A 17500-nucleotide genomic window follows, 5' to 3' on the forward strand; every position below is an offset into this window, starting at 1 on the left:
ACCATATAAGGTTAATGATTCTTTATCCTTCAATATTTTGCCTATAATAAGAAACACAAAAATAAAATAATATAAACAAATATAAATACATAAATATATAAATATTTATATATATATATATATATATATATATACATACATACAATTTTCCTTTCTTTTATTATACATTAATTACAAACCTTTAAAAATTATCCTTTGTGCTTCAACAGGTATATCTACATGTTCAGCGCAAATTTTTTTTAAATCCAATACTGTAATATCTGGTTCAATGGCTACAGTAAATTCTTTACCCCCAGTAACTTTAAAAGATACATTTATTACCATCTTGATTATTTAATTATTATATATTATAATTTTTTTCCAAAAAAAAAAAAAAAATATAAATGAAATATTATATATATAAATTTTTCTTTTCTTTTCTTTTCTTCTTTTTTTTTTTTTTTTTTTTCTTATTGTATAAAAAATATATGTTGTATACGTATTATATGTAATTATTATATATTTATTAAAAAAAAAAAAAAAAAAAAAAAAAATATAAAATAGAATGATATATGTATATATTATTATAATATTATAATTAATTTAAAAATCTCTACTTTAATATATTAACAAAATATTTTAATTTTTAATTTCAAATTTTTTCTTATATATATATATTATTATATTAAGCTCATAAAAAAAAAAAATCTGTTCGAAAAAAACTAATTTTTCATTTTATATATATTAAAAAAAAAAAAAAAAAAAAAAAAAAAAAAAAAAAAAAAAACTAAGTTGAATGAAATGAAATTCTACTCCTTTTTATAATATATAATAAAATATATTATACATATTATTTTGTAGTATATCTTAACATTTTAGGGGATTATTTATTATAGTTATTACATATTACATATATATATATAAATTTATTTATTATATTATATATATATATATATATATATATAAATATATATATATGTATATAATATAATATATATATTAAATAGCATAATATTAATGAACTTTTTTTTTATATTTTTCCCATTATATAAATATATAAAATTATTATATATTTTAACATTATTATTTTATAAGAAATATATTTTATTTAATATATATTAATTACCTTATATATATAATAATTTTTTCCTTAAAAGTTTTTTTTTTTTTATATATTATGTGCACGTATTATGAAATTATTATGAATGGTATATAAAAAAATATATTGTATATATAAATATATATATATATATATTATATAAAATAAAAAGAGTGTATTAAAATTTACGGTTTATTAGTACATTTATATTTAAAGGGTACTTATTTTAAATAGTAGTATATTAGCGTATTTTATATATTAAAATTATTGGTAAAATACGGTAATATTTATTAATAATATATAATTATATTTATATATTTATTATAATATTATTATTCTTAAAAAAGATCCACATAATTTATATATATATATATATATATATATTTATAGGGTTGTATATACCTGCGTTTTTTAAATAAAAAAGAAAAGAAAAGATATGAATAAACAAAATGGAGAAATGAAATTTTTAAATGTGCCTTAAGAATAAATCCCCAATATTTAATTGCTTTAAAATTTTGGGGGGAAAAAAGGAAAAAAAAAAATATATGTATTATATGCTTATTTATAATTTGAAGTCTTATGAAATGTAAATAGAAAAATATTATGGAAAAAAGAAAAACAATGTTCTAGTTGGTTACAAATTAAATAAATAAATATATATATATATATATATATATATATATATTTTGTATATGTGTGTAAATAGTTCTTAGGTATTTAACAATAAAAAAAATAAAATAATGTCATTTTTCAATTAGAATATTTAAGCGTTTATCTTATCTTTATCTATATCTTTATTTTTATCTCTTTTTTTTTTTTTATACCACGTATAGTCTCCTAATACTCTCTCTCGCTGTAAATATATATATATATGTTGTAAAAGAATCTACACAATGTTGTTTTTTTAAAAAATATGGGAAGAATATTATTTTTATTAAAAAATGTAAACAAAATAGAGAAAAGATATTTCACAAACAAATCCAATATATATTATCATAATGAATCTCAAAAGAAGGAAATTATTGTATTGCACCCTATATTAAAAAGAAGTAAAAATAATTCTAACAAATTATTTCAAGAGATAATTTATGATGCTCAAGAGGCTTTAGGCTTAGCAAAATCAGCCAACTTCCAAATTGCCAAAGGTATATCTATGCCTTTAGGGGGATGGTATTTAAAAAATGAAAAACAAAAAAAAAAAAACGATCCGAAAAATGATAAAATTGATGAAGGTCAAGTACCCAACAAAGAATTATCACAAAATAATGAACACCATCATGTTTTTGAAAAAAGTGAAAAAGAAATTCCCAATGAAATGTCTTTTACTACTGATAAATCATCAAGTAAATATATTAATTATGACGAAATTGAACGTAAAGTAGCCGAATCTATTTTAATTAAAGTTAATCATATAGACAATAAATTTTATTTTAGTAAAGGTAAATTAAATGAATTATCAAAATATTATTTGAAAAACCCAACCCCGTGCATTTTTATTAACACCTTATTGTCACCTGAACAATTTCGTAACTTGGAGTTTTTATTTAATAGCTTGTTAAAAAGTTATCAAGATGAACTTATATTAAATAACAAAAGAGAACGTGACAACTCTGAAATGTATGAAAGGGTGTCGGACGTTAAATTTGATAATTGTGATAGTGATGACATAATAATTGATAATAGTTCGTATTGTCTAGATGCGTATAATAATTTTTTAGATAAGGAAGATGAGCAATGTGATGATGTGGACCTCGAACAAAATATGAATGTATTAAATGAACACATAGGAGATACATCTTGCGAACAAGCAAATGATATTCCATACGAACAAATAAGTGATACACAAGAATGTTCTAAAAACATACCAATGTACGTAGAACTATTCGACAGGTATAGTATGATTTTATATATTTTAAAAAGCAGAGCAAAAAACAATTTAAGCAAATTACAACTCGAATTAGCTAGAGCAAACTTTGTTTTAAATACTTATTCAGAAGATAGTAAATCAAGAATGAAATACATAAAGTATATAGAAAATAATGTATTAGGAGGTTCATGTATCGATTATGAAGAGAAATATACCAAGTTGAATTTTTTTACTGTAGGTAAACAGAATAAAAAATCCAATGTGAATTTTTCTGGATATACGAGTAATTATATAAAAAGTAATGAAACTTATAAAGAATATGAAAAAAGAATTATAAATAATTTATATAGTAAATTAAAAAACGAATTAATAAAATGTAAAAACAATATGATTTTACAAAATAATTCTAGAAAACATAAAGCTATAATAGCTATTGTAGGATATACTAATGTTGGAAAAACAAAATTGATTAATTATTTAACAAAATCAAATTTAAAAGCTAGAAATTTATTATTCCAAACATTAGACAATGCTTATAAAAATTTAAATATATCTACATGTTATTCCACTATTTTTGTAGATTCCATAGGTTTTATACAAAACATACCATATTCATTATATGAATCTTTTAAAATATCCTTAGAAGCTATAAAAACAGCTGATGTTATTATACACGTTATTGATGTTAGTCATCCATATAAAGATAAACATAAAAAGTGTGTTCTTGAAACTTTAAATAAAATAGGTATATCTGATGAATTTATAAAAAATAATGTAATAGAAGTATGGAATAAAATTGACAAATTAACAGATAATGAATTATATACTTTATGTAAGAATAAACCAAAAAATGCCTTACCCATTTCAGCAAAATATGGAACAAACTGTAATTATCTTATTCAAATTATTGAACATTTAATTAATCAAATTAAAGATGTTCATATATTAAACTTACAATTCCCAACCAGTGAAGCAAAAGAAAGAATTAATTTTCTTATGAAAAATTATAAAGTAGTTCCTCATTCTATATCTTATTCAGATGATGGAAACACAACCTTTATAAAATTGGTTGAGAATAAATCTAATTTAAAAAAGTACTATGAAAAATTTGAAATTAAAGAAACATACAAGAGTGATAATTAATTGCATGATATTTTTAATGATTTTTATAAATTACATATATATATATATATATATATATATATATATATATATATATATATTTAGAATACAATCTTAAAGTTGAAATAAAATAAAAAAGGTGGGGTAAAGAAATGTATATTAACACCCAATAAGTTTATATATATATATATGGATATTATATATAATATATATTGTTTATTATTTATATATATTTCAAGTTATAAAAAATAAATATTTTTATATATATTATATATTAATAGCCTTTTTATAATTTGAAAATATAAGTTTTTTTTTTTTTTTGTATATATAATTCTTTAAAATATATATGTTATCATATATATAATAAATATACTGTTATATGTTGGTATATTTTTATGTCATCTAATTATTTATTGGCTTAAGGCATATTATGAATATAATATATATAAGTATATTAATTATGTTATGTTTTATTATTTTATATTTTTAATCTCTACATAAATATAAATAAATAAATAAATATATATATATATATTTATTTATTTATTTAAATATCTAATTTTTAATTACATAATGCGCTTTTTATACAATAATACCCATTTCTTTTATTGTATTTAAATAAGTTCATTTTTTAATTAATCTAGAGAAAAATGTAACGTATCAAGAAAAAAAAAAAAAAAAAAAATATATATATATATATATATATATATATATATATATATTTATATATATAATATATCCATAAATACATTAAACAACTTAAAATATAGGAACATGTTTATAATATATAAAAACTTATAAATATGTTAACATCCATGCCGCTTCATATTTAATAATTTTTTTTCTTTATAAAAATTATTATATATATATATATATATATATATATATTATATAATAAGCATCTAATGCATTTCGCATTGTAATTATTTATTCTTTATATACCAAAAATTTTCTTTACCCCCCTTTATATATTTAAAAAAAAAAAAAAAATAAAAGTAATTATTATGAACATTGAAGATGATGAGAACAAAGAGAAAAAAGAAACGTGCTTATCATACATTAAGAAAATAAATATGTCAGAAATAATAAATGATGAAGCAATTGGTAAGCGAGCTGAATATTTATGGAATTTAGCATTATCTGCAGTGTATATAAATGTAAAATTATCTATGAAGTATATTACCTTGATAAAAAAAATAACAAAAAATAATTTATTATTTGATAATATATGTTGTCATTATTGTAATTTAATATATATTCCATTTTATAATTGTAAGATCACCCATAGTCCGAATCAAGGGAAAGCAACTTACACGTGTTTACTTTGTAAACGTAAAAAAAAAATAAATTTACAACATTTAAGCAAACATAAAAACATATATCCCCTTAAGCATAGTGACAAACATAAACCATCCACCAGTAATTTGTCAAATGTTAATTTCTTTTTAATTAATGAAATTGATAATTATGAAATAAAAAAGAATAATGTCCCCCTTAATAAGGATGATACAAGTAATACTGAAAACCAATTGATCACAAAACAGGAGAATAAAAATGAGGATATTCTTAAAGATGTTAGTTGTGCAGATATGCAAAAGGAGGAACATATTATAAACCAGGACAATATTATAAACCAGGACAATATTATAAACCAGGACAATATTATTAACCAGGATAATATTATTAATCAGGATAATATTATTAACCAGGACAATATTATAAACCAGGACAACATTATTAACCAGGATAATATTATAAATCAGGATAATATTATTAACCAGGATAATATTATTAACAAGAACGATATGTACCAAAATCTATCCTATTTATTTCGAATCGATTATGGAATAAATAAAGATGATACTCAAAAAGGTAATGAAATTTATGATAAATCCATTGTGAATGAAAGTGAAAAATGTAAAAGTGTCCATATTGAAAATAACAAAAATGATGATAATAAGAATATGAACAGTGAATCTAAAAATATTAAAAACGAAAGAAAACGTAAATCCCAAAACAACAATATAGCACAAAATAAAAATCAGGGTTTTCCGAATGTGAATATGAATGATGGCTTTTTAAATTTTAATAAATCCAAAAAAAAAAAGGGGAAAAGTATATTAGATATACTATAAAAGGAGACAGAATAAGAATAAATATTATACATATAAATGTTTTTGTGAGATGTATAAATTTTATTTTATTTTATCTTTTTATTTTTTATTTTTTTTTTATAATTTACATTATAAATAATTTAATTTTTTTTTTTTTAGTCTGTTTTTTGAAAAATACAATGATTTTGTGATAAATACACATAGTAATTTTGATGCTTTTTTTTTTGGACTTTATATATTTTTTATATTTATATATTATTATTATATTTTATTTTTATTATTATTTTTTTTTTGTTTATACTGTGAGTATAGATCCTCATAACAACTTACGATTTAAAAAAGAAAAAAAATAAAAATTATAATAATATTTTTTAATTGTAACGTTTTGTTCTTTTCAATATTAAAAAAAAAAAAAAAAAAAATTTAATTAATATATAATATTCCAAAAAGGTAGATACATACATATATATATATATATATATATATAAATATATTAATATAATACATGTAGTATCGTTTTGTAAAAAAATATATTCATTATTATATTTTCTAAAAAATTGCTTCATCTTGAATTGAAAAGATTTTAATGTTTATATATAATAATCCATTATTAATAAATTTGATTATTAATTAAAAGTATATATAACGAACAAAAAATTTTTTGAAAAACTAAATATAATATAATATAAAATAATAAATAAATAAATATATATATATATATATATATATATATACAATACATATATAAAATATAATATATAATACATAATATATAATATATATTATTAAATATTCATATATATTTTACAATATGGCACAAGAAATATCAAATTTAGTAAAGAAGTACAATGTTACGTGGCAACAAACAATGTTGCGTATATATGACCCTAAAGAAACTGTTGAATTCTACGAAAAAAATTTTGGTATGATAAATATTCATACGTATCATTTTAATGAGTATAACTTTTCTCTTTATTTCTTGATCACTCCTCCATATGATGAAGAAGAAAGAAAGAAATTACCTGAACCAAACACGAAAGAATCTGAAAAATATTTATGGAATTTGAATACAGTTTGCTTGGAACTTACATATAATCATAATAGTCAAGAAAAATTAAGTAACGGAAATAATGAAAATGATAGAGGATTTGGACATATTGCATTTAATTGTAATGATGTTATTGAACAGTGTGATAATTTATTTAAAAAAAATGTAAAGTTTCATAAATTACCACATGAAACCAAAATGAAAACTATTGGATTTGCTTTAGATCCTAATAATTATTGGATTGAAATTGTAAAAAGATCCAATCAAGTTAAATGGAAAAATTATAAAAATATTACAAACTTTTCTCAAACAATGATTAGGGTTAAGAACCCTGAAAAAAGTTTATATTTTTATATACATATTTTAGGTATGAAATTGATACATGTAAAACATTGTAGCGATTTCTCTTTATATTTCTTAAAATCCAATTATGCATGTGCAGAAAATAATAAGGAAATGATAGAAGATCAATCAAATAAGAATACAAATGAAATATATGATTTTAATTCTTTGAAAAATTCATATCAAACAGATGAAGATTATGAAAATTTTAAACAATCATGGGAACCCGTTCTAGAATTAACACACAATCATGGTACAGAAGACGATGATAATTTTTCATATCATAATGGAAATACAGAGCCAAGAGGTTTTGGACATATTGGATTTTTAGTAAACGACTTAGAGAATTATTGTAAAGAATTAGAAACTTTGAATGTTACATTTAAAAAAAAAGTAACTGAAGGATTAATGAAAAATATTGCTTTTATATACGATCCTGATAATTATGTCATAGAGCTTATACAACGGGACACTTCATTTATTGCAAAATAATAATATTTAAATGATATAAATATACTGACTGTTCATATGTACATTTAAACAATTTTATATTTTTTTTTGAAGGCATATATATAAATATATATATATATATATATATATAAGAACATATATTTAATTTTATAATTTTTTATATCGATTTGTTATAATTAACTGTTTTTTTTTTTTTTTTTTTTTTTTTTTTTTCTTCTGTTGTTGTAATTACAAAAATTTAAAAAAAAAATTATTATAAATATATATAATAAATATAAGTATCATTTTATTTTTTTCATTTAATAACAAAAAAAAAATCAAAATTTTATAAAACATGTAAGCTAAAATGAATACAAAAAGACAAATGGTTTAAACATTATCAATATATATATATATATTATAAAATGAGTAATATATGGACATATATTCACATATACATACATTTAACAATTATTAAAAAAATTGAAAATTTATATATATATATTTTTTTTTTATAAAAAAAAAAAAAAAATAAAAAAAATTACATATACACAAACATAAATATATGTATGTATGTATATATATATATATATATATATATATATATATATGTGTATACATACTATTATATTGTGTGTATATCATATATGCACAATTATTCAATGTTAAATTTATCTTTTAAAGACTTTCCAGTAATTGATAAACAAGATGGTGTGTGGAAGACATTAGAAGGAGCAGGATTATTTTTTTTCATATAAGAAGTTATTCCAATACTATAAAAGCTGAAATAATTTTTATATAAGAAAAAATAAAAGAAGAAAAAGATAGAAAAGGTTGAAAAGAAATAGGCAACAAATATTTCATTTGTTGTATGAAAAAATTTAGAAGTAAAATAACTGGTATATAGAAAAAAGGATATAAGAATATAATAATAATACAAAACGAATTTTAAAAAGAAGAAACAGAAATTTCTGTTATATTTAAAATGAAAATGATCTGAGCTGGATTCTTGATGTTTGATAGTATATTCAATAGCTTTGATTTCAAGAGAAATAATAAATAATAATGTACAGAATAAAATGACATGGTCTGAGTAGTCAAAAATATGTATATATTCTTCTTTAAAATTATGAAATTTATAAATTACATATTGAATTATAGATGGTATAAAATATAAGATAAACAGACGATACATTATTATTATAAAATAGATAAAAAATCTTCTAAAATGTACTAGAGTTATTGGGAATGGAGAAAATACTACATGAACACATCCAATAAAAATAATAAAATATAAAAATATTCCTTTATAATAATTTCTTAATAAATTACTAATCAATTTGCTGTATACATAACAAGGTGTATCATAATAATCATCCATAAAAAAATAAAATGGTATTTTTGTTAAATTCCGTATATATTTTTTTAAACATTTATTTAATCCTTTTAATACTTGCACAGTTGTAATATTTTTTTGTATTCTGTTTATAAATTTATGAAAATGATTAGTATTATTTTTTATCTCTTGAATTTTGTTATATAATGTATAATATTTAAAATAATTTATATTATCAAAATTATTATGATGTTTTTGTTCAGATAAATTATTATCCATATTTAATAATGTATTATTATTACTTTCTCCATTCTTTTTAAGATAATTAATTAAATTTGGTTTATTACATATCTTAAAATATAAGGTATTTAAAAGATCATGAAATATATCGTCATTTAAATATATATTGATATGATTTATGAATAAAGTAATATCTTTTTTATTATTTTCTATTAAAATATCTTCCATAATATTTTTGTCTATATTTATAAATGTTGTTGTATTAGATGTATTATGACTTATAATGGTTTGAATATAATTAAAATCATGATAATAACAAATATTATTAATATACATATAAAATATATGTTCCATATTTACATAATAATTTTTATAAGATGTATTTTTATTTAATAAAAAGTTATAATATAAATATTTATAAACTTCAATATCCTTATTATTTCTATAATTATCTAGTACATAATTTTTCATATTATTTTGTATGGTTGTTTTATTTTCTTTTTTAAAAAATGCATTTTTAATTTCATTTAAACAAAAATGAAGAAATTTATGTACATACGTTTTCCATTTTAATAATATTTCTTTTATATCACTATTATAGAGTTTTTGTTTTTTATTTAGACATATAAACATTTTTATTTCTTTATTATTTTCTTCTTTCATTTCATTATTCTCAATTTTATAATGTTTTCCTCTTGTAAAATAATATTTGAAATTTAAATTTGGAATCTTATCATGAGTATGCACTAAGTTGTCTGTATTCTTATACACAATATTTCTTTTCTTTTTCCCTTCATTTATATTATTATTATTATTATTATTATGTTTTTTATTATTATTTTGTCCTTTCTTAATATAATAAGAATTATAACATGGTACGCTCTTAATATTATTTAAAAATTCATATAAATGTTTTTCTCTAACTTGGAAAAGTTTAAAAGAAAAATTAAAAGATCCAATAAGTAATACTAAAAAATATATCAAAAATAAAAATATCTGAAATAAAAAAATACTCTTATAACTAATTTGTATTTTATCTTTGCTCACTTCATTTTCTTTCTTCTCATTCTCTTCTTCATTTTCTTTTTCTCCATCCACACATGATGATTTATCACCCATTACATTATTGTTATCATCTTTATTTGTAATCCTCTTTACTAAATTTTTATGAATAAGATTTTCATTCATATTTATAATATTTCCTTTTTCATAACATTTATTAGAGAAAAAAAACAAAAAGAAAATAATATAAAATAAAATGTAAAAGTATGTATTATAATATATATATATATATATATATATATATATATTTATATGTGTTTTTTTTTTTTTTTTCTTTTTTTATATTATTTGAATTTTTTTTTTTTTTTTTTTTTGTCCTTAATATCATATTTTATTATATGAAGTAAAAATTACTTCATTTTAGCTGTTTTTATATGCATTTTAAATTTATAATATAATAAAAAAAATAAAATATATATAATATATATATTATGAAGGGTGTGAAATTTAATAAATACACAATAATATAAATGTAAATGTAAATTCATATAATATATATATTATTTTTTTATATATTTATTTTGGTAATGATATATATAATTATTAATAATACGTGAAATGAAAATATTAATATATATATATATAATATATATATTGTATGTATGTATGTATATATATACATATTCTGTTGATATTTTAATAAAAATAATAAATTAATAAAATAAATTAATAAAATAAATTAATAATATTATAATAATTTAATAATATGTTAATATATTAATAATTGATAATGTATTAATAAGATTTATATATACATGTATATCTAATATATGTATTTTATATTATATATATATTTATATATACATAATTATATGTTCAAAATATTTCCATCTAAATTTCCTTTAAAAAATAAAAAAAAAAAAAAAAAATTCCTTTTCATAAGAAATTAAAATAATTTAGAATATTATTTGCATGTGTATTGTAAAATATTACTTTAAATATTATACAGAAATATGGTATTCTCATAAAGAAAAAAAAAAAAAATATTATATATATATATATATATATATATATATATTATAATATATAACAATATATTATGTATATTTCATAATATACATGTATAAATTATAATTCGCGAGTTTTTTTTGTCCTTTTTTTTTTTTTTTTTTTTTTTTTTTTGTAAATAATGATTCAAATAAGTTAATATAAAAAAAATATAATAATAAGATTAGTATATATAATCTATATATTACATATTATTATAATTATATTCTTTCATTTTTGTGACTAAGACATGCATAAGAGTAAAGAAAAATATATGTTATTTTTTTAATCTTTTATATATAAATGTATAAGTTATATATTTTTAATTTATTCAAGCGGGACACATAAAAAATAACAAAAAAAAAAAAATATATATATATATATAATATATTTTTTTTTTGTGTATAATTTATTAAGGGGTACATATATTTCATGATAAGTGAAAAATTGTTTACATTTAATGTCTGGGTAAAAAAATATAAAAGTCCATAATCAAAGAAAAAGAATCATAAATGAACATATCATTTAAAAATGTAAAAAAATATTTTTTCTTTTTTTTCTTTTTTTTTGGAAAAGGTGTTATAGGCATATAATAATGTGTTTCTAATTTGAAAATGTAGTGAACACTAATAAAAAATGTGATTTAAAAAAAAAAAAAAAAAAAAAAAGACAAATATGAAGAGTACATTTATATAAAAATTATATAATATATATATATATATATATATATATATATATAATATATTTATTATATATTTGTTATTTATAAAATGTAAAATGAAATATTCCTTCATTCCTTCTATTTTTGTATAGATAAAAATTATGCTTACATATTGTAGAAACTTTTTTGATGTATATTTAACTTTGCAGGTATAATTAAATCAGCATGAAATGATTGAATTTCCTTTAAGAAAATATATCTAAGTTGTGTTTCTGATAGAACCATCCAATCATCAAATGGAAGTATTATTTTTTCGGTTGAGAAATTTTCTAAATTTTCTTTTCTTACATCCTTAAGATAAGGGTGTGATAAAGCCTTATCAATAGTTATTCTTTTTTGAGCATTAAATCGTAACATGGATTCTAATAAATCTATACCTTCTTTAGATATAGATGAATATTTTTTACTTAAATCTATACCATCCCTTGTAGGAAATAATTTAATATATTTAATAACTTCTTGTTTTGTTATACATTTTAAATCTTCTTCTGGTGGTGTACCTATTACATTAAATATTATATTTAATTGATCCCTGTTACTTTTTTCATGAACTTTTTTTGAATTATGATCAGGTGATAAAGGAAAACAAGAAGATCCAGGAAATAAGGGAAATCTATTAGTTGGATTATTTATATGACTCTTCATCATATTTAATAGTTCAGCAAATATACAACCAGTCGACCATATATCTATAGAATTTGTATAATTCTCTTGTAATAATATAAGCTCTGGTGCCCTATACCACCTAGTAACTACATGACTAGTTAATTGTTTTTTTAAATTTTTATTATGTGGACCTGGTTCTTCATTTTCTTCTTTTTCTTCTAAATCATTAACAATATGAATATCTTTATCTGAATTAATTGTTCTAGCTAAACCAAAGTCACATATCTTTACTGAACAATCTTGATTTAATAAACAATTAGCTGGCTTTAAATCTCTGTGTATTATACCTGATTCGTGAATAAATTTTTCTCCTAGTAATAAATTATATAATATTGTTTTTACATGTTGTTCTGTTAAAAATATTGGTGTTTTAAATAATTTCTTTAAATCAGAATCTGCAATTTCTAATACTATATATAACTCATCAAATTTTAATAAATCTTCAGGAATAATTAAATCATGTAATCTTATAATATAATCACTCTTTAATCTATTCAATATTGTTATTTCTCTTAATATTCTTTTACAATCTATTAAATCTTCAAACATTCTATTAACCTTCTTTATAGCCACATTTTTATTTGCATTTTTATCATAAGCTAAATATACATATCCATAGGATCCTCTACCAATCAAATGTTTTATTTCGTAATTATCTGGTACCTTTACATTTTTAATAATAGCTTCTTTGATATTTATTTTCTCTTCTTTGCTTTTATTATTTTTCTTTTCTACAATATTACAATTTTTTGAAATATTGTCTTTTTTATTGCCTTCTTTAAATTTTTTAATATTTTTATTTACATTAGCATCTTCTTCTTCTTCATCCCTACTACTAGACTCTTTTATAGAAGTCATTTTTTTTTTTATATTTTTTTCGCTCCCTACTTTTGAATATCCCTTTATCTCTTTGGTATTGCAATCCTCTAAATCAGCATTTTCGTAATCCTTTTTTTTTTTTAACATGATAAAATATTAAATTATTTCTTTATTTAAAGATTTTACTGAGAGGTTAACAATTGGTGATATTCACAAAAGGTTAGAAAAAAAAAAAAAAAAAAAAAAAAAAAAGGAATATAATACATACATAAATAAATAAATATATATATATATATATATATATTTGTATTTACAAATTTCCTGAATTTCCTTTATTGTTTATGTGGGAGCGATTAAAAATGCCATGATATTATTTTATTAAATATGTAACAAATATATGATTTTTATATCACATTGTCAATTTAATTAATTATATCTATATATATGTATATATGACACATTAACAAAATATTTATATATGAAAAGATATATATATAATATTTATTTAAAAAGAAAAAAAAAAAAAAAAAAAAAATATTAATATATAATGAGTTGAATATTTTTATATAATGCTGATGTTTTTTTTCTTTTTTATAAGACAAGATGTTACCTTTATAAAAACTTTAATAATACGAAGAAAAATATAGAAAATAGGAAGGTTCAATATGGGATAAATATATATATATATATATATATATATATAAAGCTAATAAAATAGGTATAATATATGTATATGGAGACAGTAGATATTTCAATTATTCATTTATTATTCATTTTTTTTTTTTTTTTTTTTTTTTTATACTTATGTTTAGAAAGGCTATAAGGTGAAATAAAAAAATGATTATAAATGAAGTTACAAAAAGTCCAAGAATATATTTATAAATAAGGTGATTAGAAAAATAACTGATAGGGAAATAAAATGGCAGTTCGTAATATTTCTTGTTTCTATATAATAATATATACTTTACATATCATATAAATTATCTATATTATATACCGGATTGCATTTGCTTTTCTTTTCTTTATTTATTGGTGTGATGAAATATCATTACGTACACAATAGTTTGTATTTTTTTTTTTTTTTTTTACGAATAAATAAAAATTTATTATATTTTATAAATGGTAGGATATAATTTAAATGTGTATTTACCGAATATAAAAACGTAGAAAAGAAGTATCCATTAGGTTAGTAAAATATATATATATATATATATATATATATATATATATACATATATATATTCTACACACTTATAATATAATACATATATAATAAAACATTATTTTTATAACGATGGAAAGTAACCCTAAGAATAATGTAAAGAGTTCTGAAGAAAATGAAACTGAAAAAAATAACAAAGAAGAAAATAAAATAGATATGGAAGGATTTCAATTCTTTGCAAATATTTGTGAAGACAAATTAAAAGTATTATTAGAAAACTTTTTTTCTAATAAAAAATATGAAAAACTACAATACGTTGAAGAAAAGATTGTTATGTCTTCACCTGAAATCCAGGATGCCGATAATGATTCATCGAATGAAAATGATACGAATTCATGTGTTCAGAATAAGGTTATTAGAAGTAATTACGATAAAATCGTATTAAAGCTTGTTGATGACGTGGAGCAATTTATGAAACCTTATGTCAATGATAGATACAAAATTATTGTACAAGGTATAATAGGAGAAAACAAAAAGCAAGGGGTAATAGAAATAAGACTATAAATGAATGAATAAAAAACAAATAAATAAATATATATACATATATATATATATATATATATATATATATATATATATGTATTATTTTATTTATTTTCCTTTTAGATACATATTGCATCCAAGTCTCTTTGGAACGTAGAAACCGATAATTATGTATCTGTAAAATATGTAAATGATTATATATTTGTCACAGTTATGGTCTTCCTATTATATAACGAATAAATAAAGAAGCAAACATATATTTTTTTTTTTTTAAATATCATTTTACAAATTTTGTTCTGACATATATATATATATATATGTAATTTATTTATATTATATCTTTTCTTTTTTTATTTATTTCAATTTATTATTATTTTTTTTTCTCCCTCCTATTTTTAATCATTTTCCTTTTTTATTCCATTTGTTCCAATTTTTTATTAAATTAAAATTAAAACAGCATTATATAAAATAAAATATATATATATATATATATACATTTATATAATATAATAATACCCTATATTTCAATAAAGTTATAAAAACCATAAAAAAATTATGTATATATTTATTTTTCATAATTGTACAAAAATAAATGGAAACAAAATGAAATATATATATATATATATATATAAAGGATTTCATTTTGCCATGATACAATTTATATTTTATGTTTATATATACTTTTTTAATTTCTTAAAAATATATATTTAATTAACTTCATTTTTTCTTATAACAAATTTTTCCAACATTTGAAAAATGTTTACAACATTTACAAATAGAAGAATAATTCATTATAAATATGAACCAACACAAAAGGAAAGAAAAGCAAGAAAAAAAAAAAAAAAAAAAAAAAAAAGTAACAAAAAGGGAACACATGCGCTCTTTATTTATTTATTTATTTTTTTTTTTTTGTTCTTTTTTTTTTTTTTTTTTCTTCAATAAAAATATAATTTCATTATAAAAAATGAAAAATTCATAAATTATAGTTTTTCAACTCTACATATATGAATATATATATAAATATATACATATATATATATATATATATATATATATATGAATGAATAATATTTAAAAGAATATAATATATGCTTATGAATGAAATATGTAAAATTAGTTTATGTATATATTATATATATATATATATATATTATTTTAAATAGTGACATGTAACATTAGATCATTTAAATTCGTATGGTTATTCATTTTATATTTTTAATATATATATTTATATATATATTTTTTTTTTTTTTTTTCTCCCTTAATTATAAGCATGTGTTTATATAGTTTTTTAAAATATAAATGTTCATTTTCCCTTATACATAAATATTTTATAAATCCACTATTTTATAATTTCCTTGAAATTAAAGAAAAAAAGAACACAATTCTTCTTTATATGTATTAGGACTATACATATATATATATTTAATATATATGTATATATTATAATTTGAAACGTATACAAATATAAGCTGTATTATGAATGGTATATATATTCATATATATAAATTTGATAATTAAGAACAGCACAAATAAAAAAAAAGAAAAAAAAAAAAAAACATATATGTATATATAATATAACATTTATTATAATTTTTCTCTTTTTTTTTTTTTTTTTTTTTCCAGCTAGCCATTTTTGTGAGTCCTATTTTATAATTATATCTTTTTAATATACATATAAATTTTTAAGATATTGTTGTTTAGTATTTTTCTTTTTTTTTTTTTTTTTTTTTTTTTTTTTGTTTATTGATATATTTTTCAGTCGTTTAAAATTATAGTTACACAACAATAATTTTTTTTCTGTTTATCCTTATTATTATACTTGAATTATTTATGTAATAAACCATGAGTAATATTCATACGCTAGCAGAGTATCGAGATGATTATGCCGAAAATACACCCTTCAACAGAAGTATGCAATAACAATATTATATATATATATA

At 18.1% G+C, this 17500-nt stretch overlaps 8 protein-coding genes across 9 annotated transcripts in view; 5 read left to right on the forward strand and 3 right to left on the reverse strand.

Annotated features, from left to right (window-relative positions):
- The window catches only part of PF3D7_1113400 (ubiquitin domain-containing protein DSK2, putative), a gene marked incomplete at both ends in the record, with an annotated part of 1703 nt that extends 1379 nt beyond the window's left edge, over nucleotides 1–324 (reverse strand). Inside the window, 2 exons of the mRNA XM_001347777.1 lie at nucleotides 1–41; nucleotides 180–324. The exon at nucleotides 1–41 is cut by the window's left edge and continues 55 nt beyond it. Of these exons, the coding sequence (XP_001347813.1) occupies nucleotides 1–41; nucleotides 180–324 (186 nt within the window). The remainder of the gene's footprint in view (nucleotides 42–179) is intronic.
- A 1667-nt stretch (nucleotides 325–1991) lies between these two features.
- PF3D7_1113500 (GTP-binding protein, putative) lies at nucleotides 1992–4088 on the forward strand (the record flags this gene model as incomplete). The annotated part of the gene is made up of 1 exon (XM_001347778.1): nucleotides 1992–4088. The coding sequence occupies one exon, from the start codon at nucleotides 1992–1994 to the stop codon at nucleotides 4086–4088; it is 2097 nt and encodes a 698-aa protein (XP_001347814.1).
- A 983-nt stretch (nucleotides 4089–5071) lies between these two features.
- PF3D7_1113600 (conserved Plasmodium protein, unknown function) lies at nucleotides 5072–6202 on the forward strand (the record flags this gene model as incomplete). Its single annotated transcript, XM_001347779.1, has 1 exon — nucleotides 5072–6202. One exon carries the CDS (start codon nucleotides 5072–5074, stop codon nucleotides 6200–6202), a length of 1131 nt encoding a protein of 376 aa, XP_001347815.1.
- A 790-nt stretch (nucleotides 6203–6992) lies between these two features.
- On the forward strand, nucleotides 6993–8063 carry PF3D7_1113700 (glyoxalase I; the record flags this gene model as incomplete). The annotated part of the gene is made up of 1 exon (XM_001347780.1): nucleotides 6993–8063. One exon carries the CDS (start codon nucleotides 6993–6995, stop codon nucleotides 8061–8063), a length of 1071 nt encoding a protein of 356 aa, XP_001347816.1.
- Nucleotides 8064–8676: 613 nt separating this feature from the next.
- PF3D7_1113800 (conserved Plasmodium membrane protein, unknown function) lies at nucleotides 8677–10785 on the reverse strand (the record flags this gene model as incomplete). Its single annotated transcript, XM_001347781.1, has 1 exon — nucleotides 8677–10785. The coding sequence occupies one exon, from the start codon at nucleotides 10783–10785 to the stop codon at nucleotides 8677–8679; it is 2109 nt and encodes a 702-aa protein (XP_001347817.1).
- Nucleotides 10786–12472: 1687 nt separating this feature from the next.
- On the reverse strand, nucleotides 12473–13999 carry PF3D7_1113900 (mitogen-activated protein kinase 2; the record flags this gene model as incomplete). Its single annotated transcript, XM_001347782.1, has 1 exon — nucleotides 12473–13999. The coding sequence occupies one exon, from the start codon at nucleotides 13997–13999 to the stop codon at nucleotides 12473–12475; it is 1527 nt and encodes a 508-aa protein (XP_001347818.1).
- Nucleotides 14000–15146: 1147 nt separating this feature from the next.
- Nucleotides 15147–15797, forward strand: PF3D7_1114000 (dynein light chain Tctex-type, putative; the record flags this gene model as incomplete). Its single annotated transcript, XM_001347783.1, has 2 exons — nucleotides 15147–15557; nucleotides 15681–15797. The coding sequence occupies 2 exons, from the start codon at nucleotides 15147–15149 to the stop codon at nucleotides 15795–15797; spliced, it is 528 nt and encodes a 175-aa protein (XP_001347819.1).
- A 1605-nt stretch (nucleotides 15798–17402) lies between these two features.
- PF3D7_1114100.1 (rhomboid protease ROM1) overlaps nucleotides 17403–17500 on the forward strand; it is a gene marked incomplete at both ends in the record, with an annotated part of 1485 nt that continues 1387 nt past the window's right edge. For both annotated transcript variants that reach the window (XM_001347784.2, XM_024473312.1), the window contains one exon: nucleotides 17403–17469. In XM_001347784.2, coding sequence (XP_001347820.2) covers nucleotides 17403–17469 — 67 coding nt within the window. The remainder of the gene's footprint in view (nucleotides 17470–17500) is intronic.

The sequence above is a fragment of the Plasmodium falciparum genome, assembly GCF_000002765.6.
Source record: "Plasmodium falciparum 3D7 genome assembly, chromosome: 11".
Lineage (NCBI taxonomy): Eukaryota > Apicomplexa > Aconoidasida > Haemosporida > Plasmodiidae > Plasmodium > Plasmodium falciparum.